Source organism: Sesamum indicum, linkage group LG1 (genome assembly GCF_000512975.1).
Source record: "Sesamum indicum cultivar Zhongzhi No. 13 linkage group LG1, S_indicum_v1.0, whole genome shotgun sequence".
Lineage (NCBI taxonomy): Eukaryota > Viridiplantae > Streptophyta > Magnoliopsida > Lamiales > Pedaliaceae > Sesamum > Sesamum indicum.
In genome coordinates this window covers 1,444,017-1,471,677 of record NC_026145.1, presented here as the reverse complement: position 1 = coordinate 1,471,677, position 27,661 = coordinate 1,444,017, and the positions used below count along the sequence as shown (strand labels likewise).

At 36.3% G+C, this 27,661-nt stretch overlaps 5 protein-coding genes and 1 non-coding gene across 13 annotated transcripts in view; 2 read left to right on the top strand and 4 right to left on the bottom strand.

The window, feature by feature from the left end:
• LOC105170114 (beta-adaptin-like protein A) overlaps positions 1–6,170 on the top strand; it is a 7,936-nt gene extending 1,766 nt beyond the window's left edge. Inside the window, 9 exon segments of the mRNA XM_011090774.2 lie at positions 1–40; positions 710–908; positions 1,776–2,004; positions 2,115–2,281; positions 2,403–2,612; positions 3,553–3,663; positions 3,784–3,960; positions 4,266–4,715; positions 5,613–6,170. The exon segment at positions 1–40 is cut by the window's left edge and continues 11 nt beyond it. Of these exon segments, the coding sequence (XP_011089076.1) occupies positions 1–40; positions 710–908; positions 1,776–2,004; positions 2,115–2,281; positions 2,403–2,612; positions 3,553–3,663; positions 3,784–3,960; positions 4,266–4,715; positions 5,613–5,903 (1,874 nt within the window). The 3' untranslated portion in view covers positions 5,904–6,170.
• On the bottom strand, positions 6,505–9,134 carry LOC105170031 (protein Mpv17). The gene is made up of 3 exons (XM_011090653.2): positions 8,759–9,134; positions 8,205–8,296; positions 6,505–7,252 (listed from the first exon to the last, which is right to left on the bottom strand). Exons 1-3 carry the CDS (start codon positions 8,909–8,911, stop codon positions 6,844–6,846), a joined length of 654 nt encoding a protein of 217 aa, XP_011088955.1. The 5' UTR covers positions 8,912–9,134; the 3' UTR covers positions 6,505–6,843.
• Positions 10,618–14,880, top strand: LOC105169943 (pentatricopeptide repeat-containing protein At5g25630). 2 transcript variants are annotated; one of them, XM_020694131.1, is made up of 5 exons: positions 10,618–10,864; positions 11,317–11,392; positions 12,033–12,227; positions 12,337–13,230; positions 13,684–14,880. In XM_020694131.1, the coding sequence occupies exons 3-5, from the start codon at positions 12,135–12,137 to the stop codon at positions 14,572–14,574; spliced, it is 1,878 nt and encodes a 625-aa protein (XP_020549790.1). In that variant the 5' UTR covers positions 10,618–10,864; positions 11,317–11,392; positions 12,033–12,134; the 3' UTR covers positions 14,575–14,880. The 2 variants fall into 2 exon arrangements, with proteins under 2 accessions (XP_020549790.1, XP_011088833.1); XM_011090531.2 differs by lacking the exon at positions 11,317–11,392.
• LOC105169799 lies at positions 17,122–19,026 on the bottom strand. Of its 2 annotated transcripts, none has more exons than XM_011090358.2 (2): positions 18,633–19,026; positions 17,122–17,992 (listed from the first exon to the last, which is right to left on the bottom strand). In XM_011090358.2, exons 1-2 carry the CDS (start codon positions 18,796–18,798, stop codon positions 17,322–17,324), a joined length of 837 nt encoding a protein of 278 aa, XP_011088660.1. In that variant the 5' UTR covers positions 18,799–19,026; the 3' UTR covers positions 17,122–17,321. The 2 variants fall into 2 exon arrangements, with proteins under 2 accessions (XP_011088660.1, XP_011088735.1); XM_011090433.2 differs by having other exon boundaries at positions 17,122–17,953; positions 18,633–19,019.
• On the bottom strand, positions 19,119–19,202 carry TRNAL-CAA. The gene has a single exon. It is a non-coding gene; the product is annotated as a tRNA-Leu (tRNA).
• On the bottom strand, positions 19,668–25,265 carry LOC105169486 (E3 ubiquitin-protein ligase MIEL1-like). 6 transcript variants are annotated; one of them, XM_011089998.2, is made up of 13 exons: positions 23,145–25,260; positions 22,930–23,030; positions 22,428–22,699; positions 22,262–22,349; positions 21,911–21,970; positions 21,723–21,755; positions 21,373–21,450; positions 21,191–21,234; positions 20,846–20,886; positions 20,658–20,740; positions 20,464–20,555; positions 20,096–20,328; positions 19,668–19,990 (listed from the first exon to the last, which is right to left on the bottom strand). In XM_011089998.2, exons 2-13 carry the CDS (start codon positions 22,936–22,938, stop codon positions 19,974–19,976), a joined length of 1,050 nt encoding a protein of 349 aa, XP_011088300.2. In that variant the 5' UTR covers positions 22,939–23,030; positions 23,145–25,260; the 3' UTR covers positions 19,668–19,973. The 6 variants fall into 6 exon arrangements, with proteins under 6 accessions (XP_011088300.2, XP_011088221.2, XP_020550919.1 ...); XM_011089919.2 differs by having other exon boundaries at positions 25,007–25,260; XM_020695260.1 differs by having other exon boundaries at positions 22,780–23,030; positions 25,007–25,258.

The window sequence follows — 27,661 nt, the reverse complement described above, 5'->3', positions numbered from 1 at the left end:
CCTTGCTTAGCAAGCCAGTTATATATTACTTTCTAAATAGGTATCAACCATAGGCATTGATAATTGGAAACATTTTTTCTTCTCTTACAATTGAGGCCTTTGCGCCATTCCGTCCTGTTGTCAAATAATTTATCGCCAGGATACACTTTGTGACGTAACTAATTATCTAGTTTCATGGTACATGGAGATAGTCTTTGTTAATTGCGTTTTCTTACCTTCAGACAAAAAATTGTTCCCCCAGATATCTTGGTCAAATTTAGATGCTTTATGATATTTTTAGCAAAATGAGAAAATTTAATTGTTTGGCTTCGAGACTCAGATTTTTCTTGAGGATAACTGCCTAGCTAGCATCTCAAGTATTTCCTCTCTGATTCTTATTTCACCACATTCTATTACAAAAATAGCACTTTCTTCGTATTTCCACATGCCAATATTAGAGCAGTACAGTTAAATCCTAAGCTGTTGGTTTTTAAACATGCACTCTGTTGATGCTTTCTCTATCTGTCACCAAATACATACGTTACCTTAATAGAAAATGGAAGATCATAGTTGTAAATCACTCTTTTGGTACCTCTGTCCCTCTCTTGCACTCATACATTCACATGTGAAGTCAACTACACATACATGGATGCAAAGATCTTTCTTTTTTCCATTTCTTAATTTTATCTTTCTGAAGAGAAGTCCCTAACTTTACATTTGTTGGGTGCAGGATTAAAGAATTCAATGAATGGGCACAATGTATTGTTTTAGAGTTGGTTTCTAAATATGTTCCCTCAGATAGTGATGAGATTTTTGACATCATGAATCTTCTCGAAGATAGACTTCAGCATGCAAATGGTGCAGTTGTCTTGGCTTCCATTAAGGTGTTTCTACATATGACCCTGTCCATGACTGATGTTCATCAACAGGTAATTCATACTTTTGTCTTATCACCTCTTGCTTCATAGTTAATGATGACATTACCACCAGTTATTTTCTGACTGAGTTCAGGCAAGCTTTTAGCTGCCAATTTAGTGACCAAGTAAGATTTACCCCTATTCCATGGTTTTGGCATTTGAAATTGTACAGACTTCTTGTGCCCTTTTCATAGTGCGTGAAGTTTCAATAAACAACTGCCATGTCTTTTGACCTGTTTTTACACTGTTATATGTATGCAAACTTATACATCTAGCTGCATCTTCTAACTCCTGAATGACACTATTCTTAGTGATCAGCTCGAGCAAATCGACATTTTAATGTTGACATTTTAACATGTTATGAAACCTTCAATACTTTCTTGGAAGATTTTACATCCCTCTTAGTCTGCTTGCAGTTTACTTCCCTGTACTTTGGGTGCACATTATGTTCCAAGGCAGCACAATCTTGAATATATATCACGTTTATCTTTTTAGGTGTTGTGACTCCTATATTGTGTTTTCATTCAACACTCTCAATCCTCTATTCATTTCATTTCAAGTATAATGTATATATTCTCTTCTGCTTGCATATAAAATGTATAAAAATAAAGGTGCATAAATCTTCTAAACCAGGCTTCCATGTTAGATGGTGCACTATGTGGCTTACTGTTAACTCTCATAAGATCAGTCATATTGTTATGTACTCCGTCTCAAAGATAAAAATCTCCAACCGCTGCACTGTTTACTGTTATAATGTTTGAATTATTAAACCGTGCTTCAAATTTCTGTATATATTAACTTCAATAAGGCGAATTCTGTTTGCTAATAGTTCTTCATATATGGACTACAGTAAAGAATTTTCATCAAATCTTTCTCCAGGTGTATGAGCGAATTAAAGCTCCTCTGCTTACCTTGGTAAGCTCAGGAAGTCCTGAGCAATCATATGCAGTGCTAAGCCACCTCCATCTACTAGTGATGCGTGCACCATTTATTTTCTCTTCAGACTACAAGCACTTCTACTGCCAGTATAATGAACCATTTTATGTCAAAAAATTGAAGCTTGAGATGTTGACTGCTGTGGCAAATCAGAGCAATACATATGAGATTGGTAATGATCACTCTATGAATGCTTAATCTTTATGAAAACAAAATGATATTGCGAGCTTTCTAATTATCCTCCAGTCGAGTTCTAACACCAACCTTTTGGCTCTATTCCAGTGACTGAACTTTGTGAATATGTTGCAAACGTTGATATTCCAATGGCAAGAGAATCAATTCGAGCTGTTGGGAAGATTGCACTGCAACAGTATGATGTAAATGCCATTGTCGATCGGCTGCTTCAATTTTTGGAAATGGAAAAGGAACATGTGACTGCCGAAACTCTTGTAAGAGATTTTTTCCCTAATTCTAGACTGTTGATTTGTCTGTAACGTATCACCATCCCTAGTTCCATAAGTAGTAATATAATCTTGGGAAGGCATGAGCGAGTCTAGTTTCCATATGTAGGTTCTCGTAAAAGATCTTCTCAGAAAATATCCTCAGTGGAGCCATGACTGCATAGCTGTTGTTGGGAATATCAGTAGCAAAAATGTTCAGGAACCCAAAGCCAAGGCAGCTCTTATTTGGATGCTAGGGGAATATGCTCAAGACATGCAGGATAGTCCTTACATTTTGGAGAGTCTTATAGAGAACTGGGATGAGGAGCATTCTGCCGAGGTGATTCTATGTGTTACCTTGTTTTTACTCTCTTTATACCTAAAAAATTAGTTTCTCAGCATTATCCACTAGATGGCCTCCTTATTCAGCTTTGAACTTTTCTTGTCGGTCTTATATGCTCGTTCTTGGGGTGGTTTTCCATTTCCATACTGCTTGTGCAATATATTCTGAATGTCGTCTTGGGTGGTACTATTACTTCTAGCCGCATATCTTGTTTTAATAATTTGAAAGAAATCACATTTAATTGCAGGGATAATAATCATTTGCAAAGACAATGCAATAGAAAAGCAGCATTGGTTTATCCTGCGTCTCATATATAATGGTTCGTGTAGTGGGCTACTAACATAAAGCTTCTCTAGTGGACCTTTAAGTTCAACGCATAATGGTCCCCTATTATTACCCATCCTGTGTTAGTAAACCTGAACTCGAAAAATGCAACATTATTTACACATTTTGAAGAAGCATCCTCATTTTTTCATTACTGGAAAGTCTCATGTTTCCACGGCATATAACCGGTGATATATGAAATTATGGGGGAGTTGCTAGTACCACAAGGTTTTCAGAAGAATCAACAAATGAATAAATCTTTAAAACATTTTCTGGAAGCACCTTCAGCAAGTCTTGTCTGCAAAAGCGAGATAGATCTCTATGCCATTTCAATAAGGGCGAAACTATCTTTATGAACCTTAATGCCTTGATAATTCTATTTCTACTCATCACCTATACAGAATTAGTTAGGCCACCTCCAGTGCTCCAATTACTTTCAACTTATTGCAAGTAGTTTCATCTTATATCCCTCTATGTGCTGAAAGCTCTTTCAATCTTATGAAGAAGAATAGATACACGTTTTAAACTTAAAAGATATAAGTAAAGGCCCTATTCAATTTACTCATTTACTTGTCAGCTGGTGCTCAGGTAATTACTTTTGTATGCTGCACAGGTTCGTTTACACCTTCTTACAGCAGTGATGAAGTGTTTCTTGAGAAGACCACCAGAGACTCAAAAAGCCCTAGGAGCTGCTCTAGCTGCTGGTATTGCTGATTTTCATCAGGTCTGGTCTGTTAGTACTTAGTATGACTTTCATGGAAAATTAAATGAATCTAATCTGAAGTTTACACACACTTTGTCTAGTTAGCGCTAGAATGATTGCTAAATTCCAGCTTCCCTGCAGGATGTTCATGATAGAGCGTTATTCTACTACAGGCTTTTACAGTATGATGTTACTGTTGCTGAACGCATTGTCAACCCTCCAAAACAAGCTGTTTCAGTCTTTGCAGACACCCAAAGTAGTGAGATCAAAGATCGCATCTTTGACGAATTCAACAGTCTCTCTGTTGTGTACCAAAAGGTACTTAACTCTGTTCTGTCATCATTGCCAGCACACAACATACTTATTGTCTGATGATTACATTAACTTGAAAGTGCTAAACTGACATGTTGTTCACAAATCGAATAGACTTCACATGCATGTTTGATAGCCAAATATAATAATATGTTGCAAGATTAAGTACTCGCAAACGATGACATACGTGTATCTGTTTCTTTAAAGATATGCTTCACATAAGAATTTAGCATAAGCGTATCTTACACTAAAAGAAACAGATACACGTTATGCATTTGGGAGGTGGTTAACTAATGAAGACATTTCTGCAGCCTTCCTACATGTTCACTGATAAGGAGTATAGAGGACCGTTTGCTTTCTCCGAGGAACTCAGTAATCTGTCTATTGGCACCGAACCTGCAGATAATGTAGTTGCAGCTCAGGTGGTCGATGCAAATGACAAGGACTTGCTATTGAGTACTTCTGAGAAGGAAGAGAGTCAGGGTTATGGTAACAATGGTTCTGCTTATAGTGCCCCTTCTTATAATGCTTCAACCACGACAGGTGCTTCTCAGGGTCAGTTAGACCTTGTATCACTGGACCAACCATCTACAGTACACACAACTGCTAGCTTCGCTATTGATGAATTACTTGGTCTGGGAATGCCAGCTGCACCCAGTCCTGCTCCTCAGCCCTCTGCTCTGCTGCTTAATGCTAAAGCTACTATAGATCCTAATGCTTTTCAGCAAAAATGGCGCCAATTACCAGTATCTCTATCCCAGGTTCATGGAATTTCTTAGCTTCATAATTATTTATGTTCTTTCATGAGGGTCTATAGAGATTTGCTTGTGCACTAATATCTGGATATATTTCGATTAATAATATTATGCTTGAAATAGTATCATTGACCAAAAGGAACTTGTGAAGGATTAGATTAAGTTCAACTTGGTGCTACCTAATCTGTTTAGAGAAACAAGATTGTTTGTGCAATTTCATGTTAAATCCTAGTTTGGCTTACTTGAATAAAGAAGTTACTGCAAATTGCAGATGAATATTTGAAATGATCTATTGTTTTCCATATACAAATATGACATATTTCATCCTGATACTTTACAAAGTATTCTTACCCCTTTCTTTGAAAATAGATGTAGTTTCCGATAACGAGTTGTATTTGGAATGGCATTGCTTTCTCGATGTATTGATACCAGATAAGGATCATCACAGATTTGACTAGCTCCCACTAAATCTAGAGCAAGAGTGTTTCAAACTACCACCTCAATTTTCACATGACCCCGGACCGCCCCAAATTAGTCTCATGCATATGATAGACCATTTAGATTTTAAATTTTAATGCGCATATGTGCTGCTTGTGTTTTTTAAACTCAATTGCATGCATCCGGTCACACAGTGTGATTCCATTTGGCTAAAGGTTACCCCACTCCAGCAAAACCATTCGACAGTTCTAAGATGCTTTCTCATTAGCGCTATATCCTTTAGATTACTATAAGACTAAACCAAGGGGCAACCATGGGTAGTGATGGCCCGGCATCGACTAAGAATAAGTTTCTTGTCTCTAACATCTTTTTTGCTGAATCAGATTCATGAACTGCTCGGATAGTTCCTTTACTTGTACTTGAGATAACTTTACAGAGGATGCCCTTTTCTTGCCGTTCTTTCAGGATATCTCCATAGATCCACGTGGAGTTGCAGCAATGACAAATCCTCAGGCCCTCCCTCAGCATATGCAGGGTCATTCCATCCACTGCATAGCATCAGGTGGTCAAGCTCCGAATTTTAAGTTCTTTTTCTTTGCACAAAAAGCAGAGGAATCATCCGTGTATCTCGTGGAGTGTATTATTAACTCATCGTCATGTAAAGTGCAACTAAAGATCAAAGCTGATGACCAGGGTACATCAGAGGCGTTCTCAGAGTTGTTCCAATCAGCTCTGTCCAAATTCGTTTTGCCGTAGGCATACAAATGTTATATGTAATTCTGTTTCCATCGCGAACACAGGGAATATGATGAGCAAAGGAGAGTCTTGTAAAATCTAAAACTAATGTATACTAGGAGTGAAACGGCTCTTTATGTTGTTTGCTCAGTTTTTCTGAGTTGCTCCAGTAGACAATTTTGCTTTCTTGGTAGCTTAGGAATTGAAATTGAAGAAAGCCCACTTGTGGAAATAATATCATTCTTATGATCTTATTGGTTTCATTCCCGTTGAAGGAACTTTTCTTCAGATTTGATGACAAAATTGGGCACTAGCCAGCCAATTTTTCTATCATGAGTTCAAATATTTTCTTATCAACTGCATATCCTCCCTGTGATCAACCACAAGGAGTTTAGAGTTGTGAGCATAATTTAAAAGAATATGACCAACTTCTTTTTTCTTAATCTTATTTCAGCAAAAGAATCGAAGTCATCCCTAAAGTTGACTAGGCATAGAATCCAAGTTTGAAGTAAAGCAAAAATGGAGGAACAGTTCTTCTGAATTTCCATTCCCTGAGTAACAAATATCAACAATACTATTGATGCTACCTGATGTATTGGCTCTAAATAGGTGGAGAATGAAATAAATTCGAAATTGACAGTGTCCTCAAAATTAGTAGTCAAGCAAAAGCCTAATAAACCATGTCAACTCAAATTGAATTCCACAAGAGTACTCAACATCGAAAGCAATTCCATGAATTCATCTTGATTCCCACATCTTGGTGGTATCTTTAGGATATTATCACCCAAAACAAGAATGGATGAGAACTCAACGTCATCTTTTTCATGTTGAAGTGAGGAAACTCTAAAAGTACCTCAAATATGCAAGCCGACATTCCAAAGGTAATTGTGTATCTGGCTAAGTCTTGATTGTGGATTGACAACAACGGCAGTAGAAGCTTAATAGAAACAAGAAGAAGAAATCACCCGCCTTGTCCTTCTTGTTCCTTCAAAGGCAGAAAAGACTTGAACCATTGCTTCCAAGGAGCGTCTTCTTGCTGCTCAATCCATGAAAGAAAGCAGCTATCCAACAAACAGAAGAAGTTGACATACAGAAGTTGATACCGAACTGGAACAAACCGAAAGTTGGCCACCTGAACAATTGGCCATACACCTCCTTCTAAAATTAAGGCTGGGAGGAAATCTCTCTTGACATCTTCCTTAACCTGAGCAGAAGTTTTCCCGGAAGAAAACCCCATGTAAGTGAAGAACACGAGTAAATCCAAGGGCCCGAAGATTATTCCATCAGCTGCTACTTTTGAAGCAACAAAACGAAAGGAGTTTGGCTGTAGCTTTAGCCGCACCCTAATGATACGGTCCAACCCTTCATACCTACAAGGCAGAAAGTTTAATACCTATCTGTAAGCAGGTAATACCTATCTCATCAAGTATTGGGAAGATGAAACACAATCATAATAACATTGGGGTTTTTCCATCAAGGTCACAAAATGCTTCTACTTTCAACAAATAGAACTATTGGCTCTGGGATAATTTGTATTATAAGGCCACCTTCATCAACATTGAGTCAAAAATGACATCAGAGACATCTTCTCTTTGAAAATACTTAGTTTGAGTGTTTTACTTGATCTTTTTCTTTGCTAACAATCACTCATGTAAAAGTGTGAAAATCTTTTCAGTCTGATATGCTATAGGTGACAATTTTGCTAAACTTCACCGGGCCCTTGAAGTAATCAAAAAACTTTGAACTACTAAATTTTGGTTTAACTGAATCAGTGCAATTTTGACATGGATGAGCATAGAGATATTTGCGTGAACCAGAGCAAGGAAATAAAAGTCTACCAGTATCTAATCCACTTTGTAGAGGATTATCCAAACATCAAACTTATGCTGATGGTTTCCCTTCTTTTTGCGTTACAGCCACCACTCACATTTTCTAGTTTTCCCTTTCAGAAATAGTTTACCTTTCATTAGCAAAAAATTGCATTCCCAACAAACGAAACTCAACATTCAATTTGTTTCCCCTCATTTTTTTATTGACCATACAACTAATGTCAATAGAGCGCCAAGACAACATGATTAAGCTGAGCATAATGCAAATATGTGTATGGAAGTGTTATTGGGATAATGTCCACAGAGTGTAAATAGCACTCATACAATAGCAACCGTGCAAGATAATAACCCATGTTCTTTTGTCGATTGCCAGAGCCAGCTGTAGAACCAAAAATATAACCTTTTAACATACTGGACCAGAAAAGTATACTTCATTTTCATCAGGAAATCAAGCAGAAACCTGGAAATATTATGTTAAGAAAGGACCACTGACCAGAAGTGGCCAACCGGACCAACAAAACCGAGCCCAAATATTGTTGTGGTTGCAACTCGTCTCCAATTGATTTTTAGTTCTTTAACTTCATCCTGTGAAAGAGATGAGAGATACTGCTGTTAAGTGACAAATCAGTAGCTGAAACTTATTTAAGCCATTGCATTGGTCAAATTCAAACAACTCCACATAAATGTAGCATAATGAGTATTCAACCAGTTGGACTATACGATGAAATAACATAGCACCACGCAATTCATGAGGATAAAATCAAGGCTTTTATCATCAAACTAAATCCATATCCCACCTATTCGGACAACCCAATTTCAAAACCAATTGATTTCCACACACAGACAGACAATCATACATTTCTTGAAGCAAATACTTAAACATGCTAGATTAAAAAGATTCAAAAAAACACCAAACCAGATAACTATATTTATGCCCATTTAATCAAAACCCCAAATAATCAACAAAAACCGAACTGCCCATTTACCCGCCCCCCCAACGAAGAACAAAACAAATAACCAAAAAAAAGAAAAAAGGGGATTACTGACATGGGTTTGAAGGTGGTAGTGTTTGGCGGTGGAGTTAGTGACGGCCTGAGCGGCAATATCGCCAACTCCCCATATGATACCGGAGCTAATCACCTGGGTTTTAACTGGGTGGGTTGCTAAACAATTCTGGTACCATTTCCACAGCCTCAACATGCTAAAATTAGGATTAACCTGAAGAATCCAGTACGTTTTTCAATTTGGAGAATGATGATATGTTAGTTGGCAGTAGCAATTTGAGAAAGTAGCGAACTGGAGCCTCAGTTGGGAGAGGAGGAACAAGGGTTGTTGTTTCTTGTTGGGTTTGTCAAATGGTTGAATATGCAGCAATGCACTGCACAGCACACCTTTTCTCTCTCTTCCTCTCCCTTTTTATCTTTTATCCCATCTCTACTCTTACCTATATTCCCTTGTATTTTTAAGGAATAATCCTTCTACCTACTATTTTCATTCTCTTTTTTTCTAATATACTTTTTCATAACATTAAATTTATTATTTTATGTTATAAATTTTATAATATTTGATTCAATTTTCAGTGTGTTAGCCAAGTTATGATAACAACATTTAATTGTATATGAATAAATATTGACGGAAAAAATATTACGCAATATTTAAATTATTGTAGTTCGAATAATCACAAAAAAAAAATAACTCAAATTTAACATTTCAATTTTTAATTAATTAATTAATAGATGTTGAATATTAATTTTCTTGATTTGAATAAAAGAAAGTATATTTAACTCCATATTAAATTAAATCATAATATACTCAGATAAAATACAATAATGAAAAACCAATTTTTCTTTATTTTTATTTTTTTTTGTTTAAAATGAATGAAAAGTCAATTGATGTCCAAACTTCTATAATATAATTTAGAGTATAAGAGTGCACCGACAAATTAGAGTAATAAATAAATGCTTTAATGGGCTTAGCCCAATTTGTATTGAATCTCATCTGTTATTGGGCTCTGATTGCTATTATAGTGGGCCAACTTGATGGGCTCGCCATTTATGACTATTTTATCGAAAACAATGGAGAATTGTGTGTGTTTTTATTTAAAATATATAGACACATATCTAATTGTATTTTCTTCGTTATGATTTTCAGTAAATTTCAAGAACGTATAATAAATTTTACAAATACAATAATAAGGGCAGCCTCTAAATAACTGAGTAAAAAACACAAAAACATAAAAGTGTAACTCACGATTTTGAGTATACGGTCCAGCACATGCCCGTATTCAGTACTTATCTCATTTTATATTAATTTATTTAATTATTGTTTATAAATTGGATAAATTATACTCTTGTTCTTTATACTTTGGGTCAAAATTGATTATAGTTCTTAATTTTTTAGGCATAATTTTGATTCGTAATCTTGACAATTTATTACGATTTTGGTCCAATCTTTAAAATTGTATTTAAAAATATTAAGAAGGAGAGATTCTAATGAACCAAAATCGTAACATTGTGAATATTATAAACCAAAATCGTGCCTAATAAAGTTAAAAATTAAAATTGTAACAATTATAAAGATTCGGGACTAAAATTACGTCTGGAGAAGTTTAGGGGCCAAAATCCATTTGACCCAAAGTATAGGGATAAAAAATGAAATTAACACTTATGAATTTATTATTATTTTATAATTTAATTACTATAAAAAATTATATTTATCTATTTCGAAAATATGAATTGTCTTTTTGAACACCACAAAAAGTAGATAAATAAGTCCAAAAATTACAAAAAAATCCGAATATGATTAATCATTCCAAAACAAGAAAAAAATCAGCCAAAAAATGAAAAAGAAAAGAACATAGAAATATCTATAGTTGCTGGTTGTGGGGTTTCCATTTTTCTGCAGCCTCACCACACTGCTTCCTTATCTCATTCATATATATAGATAAATTGAAAATAAATAATTAGTATCTTCTTTTGAACTATACATCCCAACGATAAACATGTGGATAAGATTTTCTTTGAGAATTTGTCTGAGATTTCACGCAGTATATATTATCTTCTGCTGATTCTCACTTTCTACTGCATTTTTGCGCCAAGAAACGCCAGACTGTTTGTCTTCCGGGCTCCAGCGCTCAGTTTAAAGTGCAAATAGGTACGGGGTTGCTGTTCTTTAACTTGGATTATTCCTTAGTCCCATCAGGTTTTTCTGTACTGAAATTAGTGGGGCGATGTTTTTTTGGGTGCCCATTTCTTGGTTATAGCTATTTGAGGTGTTGGGGTTCAGGTGATGGGTGTATGGACGGTTGGTGTCAAGGGCATGTGCTTTGAAGAATTTTCTTGATTTTGAGTAGTAGGAAAATGGGTTCTTATTTGGAATATGATTTCTGATTATTTTTTGGATAGAGCATGCGAAAGTGCATTGAGTTTTATGGTTTCTTGCTGCTAAAGATGAACCCTTATGAGCAGAATCAATTTGTTTACTGACTATCAGGCCCTGTTAGCTTAGAATCCACGTATCCTGTGTTTGACATGCGTGAATCGTGGCTTAGAAGTGAGATTATACAAATTCTGATTCAGATTTTATTGGACTTTATTATAATTCAGTTACTCAGCTCGAGATGTTTTCGTCATCCTTGGGCGTAGAGTTAGTGGTGATCAAGAGGTTGAGAAGATAAGAGACGTATGTTCGTCCCATCCTAAACATTTTTATTAAAAACGTTGAAAGTGGGAACGATAGTACTGTATTTTGCTGGTAGTTTTCCGCTGGCTATATTTAGAAGTAGTTTGGGAGACAAATTGAGCTTTTATGTTATTGGTAGAGTTCAGATCCTCTCTGACCTTCAGTACTAGTATATTGACTTCTCTTCATACATATAACATACATGAAATGAATTTCACTGACACATGTTGAATATATATTATTATTGGTAGAGCTTTAAAGGGTGCATCTTAGTTTGTGTCCTAGTATGTTTGTAATCAGACTTACTTTTTATGTCCTGATAGTGTAATCGTATTTCTCTTGTTCTTTTGAACATTGCACTTACTACTCGTCTTACTTGTATTGTGATGTTGTTGATGTTTCATGGCGTAAGTCATGCGCTCATGCTTGGATGTGGTTTCCGGATCTTATTTTATTATTCAAACACAATGGAGTTTTCTTGTGCTCTTCCCAGTATCCTCTCTGTCTTCCAAGATGTGCATCCATTATCAGAAAATCTCTTGTATGCGTGATGGGGTCATCATCTTCTTGTTCAATTTACAGCATTAGTCCGTATGATCCTGTGGACACATTTACTTATACTGGATTCCCTGACATGCAGATTGTATACAATTTCTTGGAGGGAACGAGAACTCGAGTGTGTGCTGCTCTGAATTTCGTGAATGCGTCAGAGAGAGAAATTTAAGAGCTAAACATTGAAACGATGGGCTACCTAGAGGAATTTGACAAAGATAGCTCCAATTCTAAGATAAAAAGCAAAAGCCAAGCCAGCACTTTGGTCCTCAATGAAAGACAGGTAAGCGAGCTTCCCATTAAAATAATGAACTCTTTTCCAATTGAAAAATTATTAAGGTTCCATAAGTTCTCTTAACTGTACTGAAAAGTTACATGTTTTGATATTTTAGGAAACATCCCATGGTGAGAAGATTCAAGTTTATCCAATTCCAGAGTCTACTCTGTGTACTTTCTGCATGAATGGGGAGAGTTGTAAAATTGTTCGCTCAAGAACGAAGCTGATGAATGTTTTGTTGGAAAAGGGAAAGCCTCAGGAAGCCCAATCAGTTTTCAATAATTTGATTCAAGGAGGACATAAGCCATCTCTAGTAACATACACAACACTTTTAGCTTCACTAACTGTTCAGAAACGCTTTGAATTCATTCATTCGATCATCTCTCAAGTACAAAACAATGGAATGGAGCCAGATTCAGTGTTCTTTAATGCTGTTGTTAATGCATTCTCTGAATCTGGGGACATGGAGGAAGCCATGAAAATGTTCTCAAAGATGAAGGAGCATGGAATGAAACCCACAATCAGCACATTTAATACGTTAATTAAAGGATATGGGATTGCTGGAAAACCCGAAGAATCTGTGAAAATAATGGAGCAAATGATGAGGGAAGAGAATATAAAACCCAACCTGAGGACGTATAACGTTCTTGTCAGGGCATGGTGTAGCAAAAAGAATATGAAAGAGGCTTGGAATATAGTGTCCAAGATGGTAGCTTCCAGCATACAACCTGATGCTGTTACTTACAACACATTAATGACAGCATATGCTCAAAACATGCAAACAGAAGAGGCTGAAAATGTGATTCTAGAGATGCAGAACAACAATGTGCTGCCAAATGAAAGAACTGGTGGCATCATAATTGCTGGATACTGCAAAGAAGGTAGAATAAGGGACGCCTTGAGATTTGTTTACAGGATGAAGGACCTTGGCTTACGTCCTAATCTTGTTGTTTTCAATTCATTAATCAAAGGATTCCTTGACCTGTCAGATAGAAATGGGGTTGATGAGGTAATTTAATGGTTTTCATTTTCGTTTGAATCATTTTAACCATTCTGTCTCTTATTCTTAGAAGGAAAAAGATGATTATAGTGGAAGATATAAGTTTAAGTATCCTTATTATGCCATATCCATCTCTGTTGATGTGCTTGCTCAGTTGGCGCACTGCTGTAGGGCTTTATCGGAATTTATAATTGTCCATAAGTTTCCATTTATCAATATCTGCATTCCAAATAAAAGCGATTCAATAAGCTCAATAGGTTTACAGATACTTTTGTGTGCCAATTTTGAAGCTGGTCCATGTTCAGAACAGTTGATCAACTTCAGTTTGGCTTCTTGGCTATCACGAACAGTATGAAGATGCACTTTCATGTGGAGTTCTTGCGACAAACTTGTTTTCTTAAATTTTGTTGGAAGTAATGGTTATGTAGGTAAAAGGAACTGATTCACCTGACAATTTTATAGGTTCTGACATTGATGGAAGAATTTGGAGTCAAACCAGATGTGATTACTTTTAGCACCATCATGAATGCTTGGAGTGCTGCAGGTTATATGATCAAGTGTCGGGAAATTTTCAATGACATGGTGGAAGCTGGCATTAAACCAGATGCCCATGCGTACAGCATTCTGGCTAAAGGTTATGTACGAGCCCAAGAACCAGAAAAGGCTGAAGAACTCTTGGATGCTATGAAAAAAACAGGTATTTGCCCAAACGTAGTGATCTTCACCACGGTTATCAGTGGCTATGGAAGCTCTGGTTCCATGGACTCTGCAATGAGGGTTTTTGAAAAGATGATCGAATATGGAATCTCTCCAAATCTAAAGGCTTTTGAAACCCTGATTGGGGGTTATGCGGAAACTAAAAAGCCATGGAAAGCAGAAGAAATGTTCCAGCTCATGGAAGGATTCAACGTTCGTCCCCAGAGAAGCACCTTCCTGTTGGTTGCAGAAGCATGGCGTGCTGTTGGATTAACGAAAGAGGCAAATCGAGTAATGGGCACGTTTAAGAAGCAAACTACTGTCCATCCAGTGGAAACACAGCATGAGGCGCCATTGGAGAGCTTGGAGAAGATTTACCAAAAAGAAGCTGATCACTCATCGTCCTTCTCAAGATTGCAGATACCAAACATTGTTGTAAGCGATCAGAAGGGGTTGACTGGTCCAACCAAGAGCCGGATGGTACTAAGAGAAGCTGAGTTCCCATCATCAGAGAGCTTGCGTTCTACCACTAAAGCCATGAACCTTACTTGCAGATTCGGGGAACGAGCTCCAATGGTGAGCCGGAGGCATTTTCATGCACAGCTCTGCGTCTCCGGCCCGTTTGCACCTTTATGTACAGTCCTTTCATTGAACTGAGCAACAACCCTTGATGCAAAAGAAGGCTTTTGTTTCACTTCAGGAGCTGATTTTGCAGACAAGGTTGTCTGACTGGTGTACATAGAAAATGGGAGGGCAATGGTTGATGTCAAAGCTCTGAAAGCCACAAAGTACTGTAACTCAGATTATGTGTTTGTTTCCTCTATAGACATATAAAAATCTTTGCTCAGTAAGTACTTTTAAAAAGCTTATCTCAAACTAGTAACTATCGTTGTTTTGCCAAATTTTCTGTATTTAATCAGAATCGATGACGATTCATATTTATAAGGGCTTTCTTCATACCAATTTTTTAAGTATTTTTATTTTATATAACTATGAACACGCTAAAAAGTTTCAATTCCACAAAAATATTATTTTAATTACGATATTTTTTTTATTTTTTTTTTGTAAAGGTAAATTTCATTAAGTTAAAGAAGTATAGTACAATACATCTTGCTTAATCTAAGCGGTTTCCTCGAAAGGCCAAGGAATTCGCCATAAGCGATAAAACGCACAAGTACTAACAGCAGTAGGTAATTTTATACTAAGAATTCTCTGCTGCACATCTCGAACCATCAGCACACCCACAGTGCGTGTATCTCTATGTACTCCATCAAATCGCCTAATGTTGCGCTCACGCCAGATATGGTACACACACGAGGCCAAAAGAGCACGGTAGGCCGTAGAAACATAGTGTTTACCTCTCCATCTGCGAGCAGTCCGTAAGACATCAGTAGCCCAAGCTCGATTGGGCTAATCAAATCGAAGTGTGCGTCAAATCACCGTCAAGCAGCCACGTGAATAAGTGCAGCAAAAAAAAAGATATCATGGGCATTTATAATATTTTTAATAGCATTTATGTAACTTAATCTTCTTTTGTCTAAATTCTATTTTTGATAATATCTTGAGTTCATAAATATATTAATTGAAAATCCTAATCTCGTAATAAAGTTATTGCAATAGTTCATTTATTTGTTTAAATTCAACTCTAAATCATTGAATTCATGTGATTAATTTTTCTCTAAATATTTTATCTATATATTGTCTACATATTATATTTTAGCACATTGGTGGACACTATTGTAAGAATATGAGCATCACATACTTTTTTTTTTTATTTTTCTAAAAGGACAAAAATATCTCTACGAAAGAGTCATTAAAATAAAAAATTATGCCCCACGGCACACACTTGTATTTTACTAGTATCAATTCAGAGCTTTTATTCAAATAAAATAATATTTCATTATAATTTTACTACTACAGTGGACTTCAACATTATGTATTCCTAATCCCAATACTCCTCGGACGGAGGAGACTGCAATTCAAATAGGACAACTCCAGAGTCGGAGTCAAGAGTCAGAGTCTGAGTCCTCATCGACATCAAACACTCCTCTCCGCTTGTGCCTATATATATATACACCAACACCATCTACACACACCAAAAAGCATCTACAGACAGAAGACATATCTATCCTTTATCTTCAGCAAGTATTTTGACTACGTATCAAAATTCGAAATGGAGAAATCGGTGAAGAGCGCTGCCGCAGCACCTGTGAATATGCGTATTCCGTTTGAGCTTTGCTGCAATGAGTGTGGGCGGCAAACGTACAAAGGTGATAGATTTTGGGGTTTGAAAGAGAAAACTGGAAAGGACTCGTGTTTTGGCGTAGAGATTTACAGGTTTCAGTTCCAATGTCCTTCCTGTCGTGCTGACTTCTTCATCAAATCGGATCCCGGGCGCTACGATTACATTGTGGAGTCGGGAGCAACTTTGGTTCCAAGGAAATTTTAGAACAAATAGATAGATTAAGGTAGACATTAAAGAAAGATGCCATTTTCTTTTATTAGAATCACTAGATTCTTTGTTCGATCTTTTTTTTTTTTACTTGTTGATAGAATGATTTTCTGGGATTTAATGAATTTTTATTGCTTTAATTTTAGTTGCAATTTTGCTTCGTAAACAGCTTCATGGATCTTGACGATAAGGAATTTGCGGTGATTTCTATATTTTTAGTTGAAGAAGTCTCTCTCTCTCTCTCTCTCTCTGGTTTGAGGTGTCCAGATCAAGACTCGAGAGATGGGATGGCCGCCAATTTACTGCTTTGAGTCCTTGACATAAATAGGCACCTTATGTTTTTGAAATCATTGGTCTTGAATTGATGCAAAAATCCTGCAGTTTTGACTCTTTTGAGTAGGAAGCCAACTCGTTCATAATATCTACTACCCACCCAAGTATCAAGTCCATCAATTTTAGATAATCTCTACTATGATTCCCGTGCCTAAAATTTCAATCATCAAATATAGCTATCTTCTTCAAACACCGGTTCAATACAACAAAACTGGCAATTTGGTAAAAGAATTAAAATACCATGAAAGCTCTTGCGGGAGATTGCAAAGGAAAATATGCATGATCTTTTGCCTCCACTGAACCATGCAAAGGGATGAATAATCTTTAGTTTTACAACTAGCGATGTTTTTAAATCTCTAAAACTACAATAGAAAATAGCAAAAATCTGAAAGCATCCCCCGTCCTGCAACTTGTTGGTATTTTGATGACCTTTAATTGAAAAAACATAGAGTGAACAAAACCTCCTCTGTGGACAATATTCAATTATGGATCAGGAGAACAAACAGTGGATCATATAGGATTCTTTCTGGATTGATAAGATACATCCACTTGAAGTAAAAGAACAGTTTTTACTGGTGCACCACTGTTACAATTTTTCCTATTAACAAAAACCAAAATTTTACCACCCTAGTTTTTGTACCACAGAGAGTCCACAAATGACCACAACAGTGTAGATGCCAAAGTCCATCAACAACGCTCCAAAAATATTCTGCAACAGCAACGCCGACTCAAGAGCTTTCCCTAGTTGATCGACCAAAGTATTTCCACCAAAATTAGGAACACTCCTCTTTTGTCCCATCCTTAACTCCGCACCTTGTGCTCCCAAAATTACCCGTGCAAGAACAATTGATATATTTGTCAACAAAAGCAGATAAACTGGTCTGGACATTATGATGTTTCTAGTAATGCCAAAGCCCAGAACAGGAAATCCTATATATGACAAGATTACCAACACAGCAGCCACTATAGAGGAGCATATCCGGAATTTCTCCGAAGCTGCAATTGCTGAATAAACTTGACCAGCTGTGAGCAAGTTGAGATGCCTCTGTTCACGTTGGTGGTCCTGTGCAGGAGTTTCTTCCTCAGGACCAAGTGGGGTCACTGCTCTAGGTGTAATGCTTCTGCCTTTCTCATTGTTTTGCAGCAAAGGCTCTACTGTCTCATCCTGGGTATGATGCTGGCTAAGTTCCCTGACAGATTCACGATCTGGCAATGGTGAACCAGAGGCTACATCCTCATGCTGAGCAATATCTGCAAGATCACTGTAGTAAGCACTAGCAGCAGAAGAATCTGAAGAAGCAGCACCAAAGGAATTCAATATTAATCAAGCAACAGTTGCTATTTTAATCTTCTAAGTAGAAAAACCAGATAAGCATAGGCTGAAACCAAAGTAAAGCCTCGGCATATTAAACAAAGGCATGCATTTTCTTGGAAATTAATCTGTGTAATCAATGCCAGATTATTTGTATTAGCAATTTATAGAACCTCTTTGCATCTTACTAATTACACCAAAACCAGCATTCGGGAAAATATTTTATTGGATATGATCATTTGCAAAGGAACAACAGAAATCGAAGATCAGAAAACCCACAGATCTAATAATCAACAATACAATAATTTCTTTTGAGAACAGTTATAGTTCACTATCATAATCAGCCTATAATCCAATAAGCTGCAAAAGAATTGGCAACATCTTATACTACAAACGAAACCCTAAAAATACAAAGAAAAGTTCATGAAACGGCAATAACCACAAGACACAAAGTATAGTTTCCTCGCGTCATACCCACAGAAATCAAACAAGTACTGATACTTCATCTAGAAAAAAGAAAAACGGCGATTTGTAATCCTCAGTCAACTCAAACCTTCTTGTTTTACTTAAAAACAGCAGAACTCAAACCAGAAAAATAAGAAGAACAAGGGAGGGTACCGGAAGGGGTTTGAGTGGGACGAGTGGTGGGGGGGTCGGGAGGCAGGGATTGGATGCGGCCAGTGATGAGAGCCAAGCGCTCAGATCCACGCTCGACGATACGACGGCGGCGCGCTTCTCTGGTGGCGTGGCTGCTGCTTCCTCCGGTTGCTGCGACCGCCGCCATGATTGCGAGTAATTGAACTGAGTGATGAATTTGATTAGTGGTGAATGGGATTGGGGTTGGGAGAGGAAAGAAAGGGAAGAGGTGCGTGTGGAGGAGTTGTAGTTTATTACTGCTTGTCTGCTAGAGCTGAGGAGGAGGAGAGGCGTAATGGTGAAGCAGTTGTGGCATGTGGAGATCAGAATGTGCACTTTTCTTCCGGTTTTGTCCTTGGACTTGCTATAAATTTCCAGTAAATGAACAGAAATTAATATTGAAAAGAAATGTAGAAGTGTGACAAAAGCACAGCAGAGCAGCGAGAGAAAAATCAAAGAGTGTGTATATGTCAGAAGTGGGATTTGAACCCACGCCCTCTCACGAGGACCAGAACTTGAGTCTGGCGCCTTAGACCACTCGGCCATCCTGACGACCCACGTTCACACCCTTTCCTCTTCTTAGTTATAACGAACCGCTAATAAAAGGTTGAGAAAGGATATTAGCGAGTGCATCTTGAGATGATCTGCTCACCAATTTGTCCAACATAATTGAAGACAATACTGAAAACCTTGCCTAGTTTGGCATTGGCCCCCTCTTGTTTTTCATAAGGAATTCATTTCCTGTTCTGTAACTCTGTTGCTCTTTCAATAGGGTGAACGCATCCATATCATATGCATACATTAGACTCAACAATCCAGTCCCTCCATATTTGTGTTCATGCCACCGCAGCACATGTTATTCATACATACTCCACGAGATCAGCCACTTCTTAGTTATCTTGTGTCAGGAAAACGTTGATGTCAACAGGATTTTGGATTAATACAGATATATACTTACATAATTTCTGTGCATCAGTTGTCAAATCTTCTTATGATATGAGCCTTGTATATATAATGTAACAAGAACACAAGAATTAGTATTGCACAAAAAGAAGAAACTACAAAGAGGAGAATGTACACTATAAGTTACATATTCCCTTGCTTCTCAGCTAAATTCGGCTACAACAAACAACCTCCAAGGTGCTTCCAGCAACAGCAATTGCTCTCATTGCGCAGCAAGAGGCACATCTAGCCTAAACCAAAATATCACTCATACATATCTATCTGCGGAGGCCTCTTGTTTGACGGGTGTTGTAGGACTTGCAATTAGGGCATTTATGGGCCACGACATGATATTTTACTTCGGAATTGCATCCACAATCATTACAAAGAATCCAAACCTGCCACCAGAAGAAGTGCCACTGACATTCAGCATAACTTTGGCCCCAGGATATTCACATTGAGAATTCATTTAAGGCACCAACACCAAAGTAAAGGTCGCTAACCAATCATCCAAGTACAAAGTTCAAGTGAAAAACAGGGATATCTGTGTGTCTGTGCTTTTTTCTTGCTTTTTTTTGGGGCAGGGGTTTTGTTGGAGTGTTTGGCTAGGAGGAAAGGAGATACCATCTTGTTCTCACAATATGGTGGCATGGGCGTAGCTGCAATCTCCACATCAAACTTCTCCCATACCTTTGACATATCGCACACTGATTTGGAGCAGATTGGGCAAGCATACCTGCTCAGTAGATCATGGAAATTTTGCTCAAGGGCCTTATATATACATGTTATATCCATGTATGTACGTGTATACATATGTACAGTGTGCGTGTGTGTGGAGAGAGAACGAGGGGGAGCAAATATCTCGACTTACTGATAGTGTTCCTTCATCTCTTCCAGGCATGACTTGTGAATGGTGTGCCCGCACGGCAAAGCAATGACATCATTTCTTGACTCAAAGAGATACTGCATGCAGTGAGTGCTTTGTTTCAGTTTGGGGCTTGCCAAAATAAGTAGTTATCAGATCAAGAAATATGCCATCCGCAATGAAAAGAATGAACTTAATACCTCAAAACAAACAGGACAATTCTGGTGCATCGCCCTCTCCACACATGGATGACTGCTTTTTAAAAGCACAGAGTAGCAGCAACCTAAAGTCGCGGAGATAGAAATATCAGAAACAAGACAGATGTATATATATTGTTACCAAGGTGCATACGATGGTCCGACAAGTGTACAAAAGGAGAAAAAGTTACCACACTTATTGCAGTGGAAGAAATTCTTGGCGCCCCCAATTCTGTAACAGAGTCAAGCAAGCATGAGTTGATGGCATTTCCAGCCAAAAAACAAGTCACTTCTAAAATGACATCATTTTGTACAATTCATGTAGACAAGTAAGTCCACTATAACCTAGTCACATGCTATACAGATTTCTACAATATCACAGTGATCCTTGCACCATCATTTGACAAGAATTGCCATTTAGACACAATTTTCATCACCTTGAAAAATGAATATACTAAGTATATAACTTGAACGGTTCTCTCTTTTTATCTCAAGAAAACATGGTGATCAAGATGTGGGATTTGAGGTATAAGTACCTGCAGATGCCACAGCCATCACAATGATACTGTTCCTTAGACGTCTGCAAAATCAGAAACACAATTGTGTAAGCTACCTGCCATATATACCATTTAAACATGTTCAAGTTGCATAATCTTTTTGGGAATGAAACTTTTCCAAGTAAATTAACAAACCTCACTCAACTTAACATCTTACTTACATCATCATCAAACAACTTGCAAATTGCACAAAAATATCTTCCCATGCATACACCACAATTTTTGCAGACTTGTTGAACCTAAGGATAACCACCAAAACGAACCATACCTAAGTCAAGAGACAGACAGATAGACAGACAAGAGAAAGCATAAAACTAATAAACATAGTTCTCTCCCCAAGTTAATTTACCACCATGAGAGTGAATTTGTACCAATAGAGTATCAATGATCGCAGTCAATGCATACCCCCAGATACAAAAGATAGGAAGTTTTCAAGCCCTAGGGCATGGCAACAACAATTACATTTTCATCGATAAGTAGAAACTTGATCAAATAAAAATTTGAAACTTACCTCCTGTTCCTCGCCGCAGAGTGAGCATACGACCTTCAAAATACAAACAAATGGTTTCAATAATTACATAGAAAATAATCAGAAAGGACATAAGCAAACCAGTAAAAAGTAATCTAAGCCTCTATACAAAATATATCAATGGATAAATAGGAACAAACAGAAAGAGAAGGACCCTGGTAAACACCTACCTTTTCCACCAAGTGGCGAGGCACATCATGTCTGAGCTTCTGTTCAATTGAAATACTGTTCTGATGACCAAGAAAAAGACAAGACATCACATTTCATAATAACTGTATATTGGTCCACATTTGATGTAAGAAAAACTACATAAATACTGCCTTCCCAGCACCACGTTTCCCAATGGCGAACCAACCAATGATAAAAGGAAGGCTCTACCCAATAAATATTTGATATTTCATTGATGCATAGATCTTACTTTTTAATAATATAACTTTTTCTGTCAACTTGAATAGCCCCAAAGAAGTAAGTTCAGGCAATTCGCCAGAACTTTTACAAGAACTGAATGAATGTAAACTTACCTTAGCCTCATTATGACAGTGACGACAATCGAATATCTCATTGCAACAGGGAGCTCTAATGCGGCACCTCCGACGATAATGAGAACACCTGCAATCGAGCTCAAATATTAGCAGAGAACCGTCAAATGTAGCACACAACAGTTGAAATTTAAAACTAGAAAAATACCCATATTTAAGGTATCCTTTGTCTAGTCTTTCATTTCCAGTGACCATTTCCTCACTTGTCAATTCTTTTCTGGAAATGTGCTGTTCCTGGGGAGGCTGCACATCTGACTCACCAGCAAGCATCATATTTCCAATTTCATTCTCTTCCGCCACACTGGGCGAGATTTTCGGCTCGAAGCATGGAGAACCAGGATAATCAACAGCCGCTGGCGCCATGTGATTGTAAGAAGTGAGAATAACAAATAGATAGCAGCTGGGTAATGGACAAAACACCTGCATTGAGAAACAAATTTAGGAAGAGCTGAAACGTATTTATGCATATTAGCATAGTCGCCCTCTGCATGGGCAAACACCTCAAGATCATTAGCTTTTGTTGCAATATTTGCTCCAGACCAATAGAATCAGCAACAATAAAATCCAACTTTTGAACAGCTCTCCAATTACGAAACCTCCATGAAGGAGATTTCCTCAAAACAAATTGATCTAGAAGAATCCTGACTAACAAATATCATGCAGCAATCTGGAACTTCAAATCTTCAAGCTGCGGATTGTAACCCATTTCTGGAGATCCATCTAAAGAGACACCAATGATGGACAGCTCAACCTATCGCAAAGCAATAGAAAAAAATCATGCTCTCTTTACAAATCAAACAAAAAACATGCAAGTCTGAGATTGCAGGGATGAGTTGTGACCTTGTCCTCAAGAGGACAGACCTACCTCAATCCAGGATTCTGCATGATCTCTTCTTCACCATGTGATAATTAAACAGGAAAGCCACTAACATTATACCCAGTATCTTCTCCAATCAAAAACCGAGCGTGTTAGAATATTTGTTTACTACAGTCTGCTCCCTAGTCAAATACCCCTATAGGATGGTAGAAATCTTTCCATGTTAATCCTAACTATTATAGCTGATGGACACAGAGCTAAGGATGAACCAGTCCAAGTCAATATAGCACCATGAACCTACTCAAGTAGTTAGCACACTTCATACTTGTGAACCTCAACCCGTGTCATATACAACTATAAAACTAATAGACAATCTTAGTACCCTATGGCTGGGTGCGGTGATACATGGAATTGGTCAGAGAAAAATCTAACTAAATGGCAAGAATAGCAACCCCATTCCTGCCAGAGCTCAAACAACTTGAGCAAGGTGGCATGGCAAGGATGATGTGCAGTGTAGAAAGCTCACAGACGAAACTAGAAAGAGAGGGGAAAGGAATTTATCTGGAACACACCACCTCAGAATTTGATTCATACCATGTCAGGCATTTTTAAATGCTTAAGAATCTTCCAACTGATACCAATATAATGTCACTCAAAAGATAATACAAGCAGCACCACTGAGGTCACAAAGATGCAGCTCCTATCAAAATCCTTGGTAACCAACAGTATAGTTCCTTGTTCAAAAATCCTTATAGGTGCATAAGCAGATATTCTGAGAGATCTCCATGCAACTAACACTTGGACCATGAGGAGAGAAGCTAAACGGGTGTTTCCACATCAAACTAAAAAACTGAAGTATGTGTGTGTGATTCGACATCAATGGAGCCTTGTGCCAGACGAATTATGGAAATGTAACAAGGCATTTTGATTTTGTCCAAATCTGACTAGAAAAATAATTCTTTGGTGATGTACACACTATATTGCGTTTCCTCTATAACATGAGAGATAAATAAATTGAAATGACCCATTGATTGAGGCATTTAAATATTTGTAGATTTTCAAATAATCAGAACACCCTTTGTCCTTCCAGCAGTGGTGACAAGAGAGCTTCCAATACGCAAAGAAGACCAAACTTGAGAATGTTAGTCCCAACCAGTGTTATTGAAATGTGATGAGCAGGAAACTTTTGGCTGTGAAAAGTGTCAGAACATTCACAAGAAAAGGAAGGGCCCAGTGCAACAGAGTTGCATACTGAAAGTAACAATGAATAATTAACTATGTATCAGCAGCAACTACATAATCAGTATTTTCAGCATCAATGCTTAGCGAACTGGATCCTTAAATTTTTGTCCCAGATAGGTGGCGTTAGCTACTAAGTTAGGGTGCTGGTTAATGGTACAATCACCCTATGAGCAAGCAAAGTAAAACTTCTAATACAAATCAGCCACTTAATAAAAATTAATCAATCAACATTTTGGAAGCCAATTTCACTTGAAAGAAGATCACAAGTCAGAATTCCAAATTCAGAACTAAACATTCATCCAACTAATACATGTATACATGCATGGGCATAAATATCGAGCATCTTAAACACATATAGCAGTATTGCTATAATCAAAATTGTCAATGAAACCAATTCCACAGCAAGAAGAAGTTCATTTTTTCCAATCTCTACCACTCCCATAATCAAATGGCAAAAAGCTTGTGTTTTCCTTCTAACTTCTAGTAAATAAAATTCCCTCCGAACGCTCCCAAATTCTAGTCACTCAAAAAATCACAGAAAAGAGAAAACCACACATGCAAACAACAACTACCACAGACCAAAACAAAACAACACAAAACAAAACAACCCAAAACAAAACAAAGAAAAAAAAAAAAGAAAAAGAAAAGAAACTTCCAAAATAACGAACTTTAGATTCCGATCACTTCCGCAAGCAGCTTCCTCCGATCAGCTCCTCCAAGCCGAACTCCGCCGTGAAAAAATGCTCTCCAATCGCATACACAACAAAAAGAGCCTAAAATACAGACACACGGAAAACCACAACAATGCAGTACTCTACGGTTCAAGTGTTCTTCTCTGAAAACCTTAGATGATGAAAGCTTTTCCGATTGGATGATTGGATATGGTTGTGGAGAGAGATGCGAAGTATCATATTTATATACGGTAACAGGTGAAGGATACATACAAATGTTTGAATGCGATTGAAGCGGAAACAGATTGCGTGATTTCTTTTAATTTCTTTTCTTTTATTATTTTTCTAGAGAGTTCGAAAAATCTAAAACACGGGAATTTACGTAAACGCCCCTCAAAACTTCGGATTTACTCTTTTTTTTTTTTATTAATTACACTTAGACCTCCTTTAAAAATAAAAAATTATATTTTTTCTCAAAATATTAAAATTACATTTACACCCCTCTCCAAAAATTCTTCTTTTACATCTGATCCAATTTTATTAGAATTTGAAAGAAAAATTCTATCTTTAGCAATTTTGCCTCTTATTTAATATTTTAAAAATAAATTTTTATATTATAAATGGATCAATATAATATATATAAATGGAGTGAGCGTAACATTATTATATTTTTTTCCCATATAAATGAAAAATTATTGCATGAAAGTATTAAATTAGGAATAAAATTAAAAATTTATATAACTTTTTTTTTAATGTCAGCATTTCTATCCAAAACCTAACAAATATAATTTGAAACTTATTTGAAGAAAAGTGTAATAATTGGTAGTTTTAGAAATGATTTAAGTGTAATAAAACCTATTCTTTTCCCTCTTTAAATTAAATGTTAGACGCGTAAGCGTATCTTGTGGCCAGACTTACGCACACGAAGAAAAATAATTTCATCACACTTTTTAAAAATTTTTAAAATATGAGTTGTGCTTTACGATTCGATCGGTGCCATTTTACCCGATGCAGTATTTATTTTGACTTTGTATAAAGTGTATAATTTTATTATAGAAAGATGTCATATTAAAAAGAGAGGCCTTATGGCTTATAAGTCGCTCAAAATTCTTTATTTGCAAACATATACCATAATAGACATGCGTTTCATATTGTTGCAATCGAAAATTTTAAATGACGTACAAATCCCAAAACTTTATGAAGATATTTTTTTAAAATAAAGTCGTAAGAATCATATAAAATCAAAAATAAAATTATAAAGAGATACGAGTGGTTTCTAAACCTTAAAATTTTCACTTTTCGGAAACAACGATGATACCCAATCACTTAATGAATATATTTATAATAAAGTGATACTTCTAGAAATAAGATGGACATAAAATATGGATTGGAGTGGTCGCTGTTGGCACTGTAGTTTTACTTGAGTTATAATCCGCAGCCATCGTTGTCCGTTCAAGACATGAGATTTGCAACGTACGAATTCGGGATAATGTCTGTTTAGTGACGCGTGTGTTGGATACGTGTCCCGTGTCCCACGTCCATGAATATGATATTTCATCTATATTCGCTCCTTCCCATGCTGACGTCTACATGCAATCTTGAAAATTTTTAGTTCGGATTAAATTTGATTAAATTAAATAAATTACAGAACGAATATGGTGTGATTTTAATTATTTTTTTTAAATTACATATCAATCACATGATAAGTATATTGCACTTATTATATGATTAATTATAATTTGATGAAACCAAAATTTCACAGAGTATTTGCTTCGTGTGTATGTCCAACAAATGGAACAGTCTCCCAACTTATAAGAAAATATACTCATTATTAATTAATTGCATGTGACTGTGAAAAGTCCGAATCCCAAATTCCAAGACATTCAGTTTTCATTTTCAGTTTTTTAAATATTAAACTAATTAGAGTGAATATATATATATATATATTTACATATATTCTTATTGAAAATTAATTTAATACTATATTTAGTATAAAATACAATTTTATCTATTAATTTAAATATATTTTTATTTTCACATGAAAATCTATATAAATTAAAAAATACATCTTTGATAACGAAAACTAAGAATGAGAATAACATAAACAAACAGTAATTTATGATACGCTTTATGACATTTGAGAAAAAATATTAATGTTATTTAAAATAAAATATTTAGAAAATTTATACTATTTAAGAAATTACGCACAAAATAATAAATAAGTATCATATTTGTAAGAAAGTAGTAATTAAAAAAGATAATGATACAATATTAGAAGAAACAAAAATATGCATTAAAAAAGAAGTATCTATCATACGACGAACGAACAGTGAAATAATAGATAAAAAAATAAATAGAGAATTTATATTAAATATTAAAAAAAAAATGACAGACAAAAAAGCAGAGACACCAAAAGGCCATTTTTCTCAATAATAAAGTCTGCGGACCAAAATATGCACCTCAATACATAATAGCAAGAAGTTGTGCTTCAAGGATACGGTGGTTCATAAAACAAAAGATAAATTATATTTTGCTATTCGAATTATACTCGTTTTTATATTTTATTATCGATATTTTTTTATCAATTTACCATCTCAACTTTACAAAATTTGCACTTTGTCATATCCGGTCATTTTTTTATTGATTTTTTAT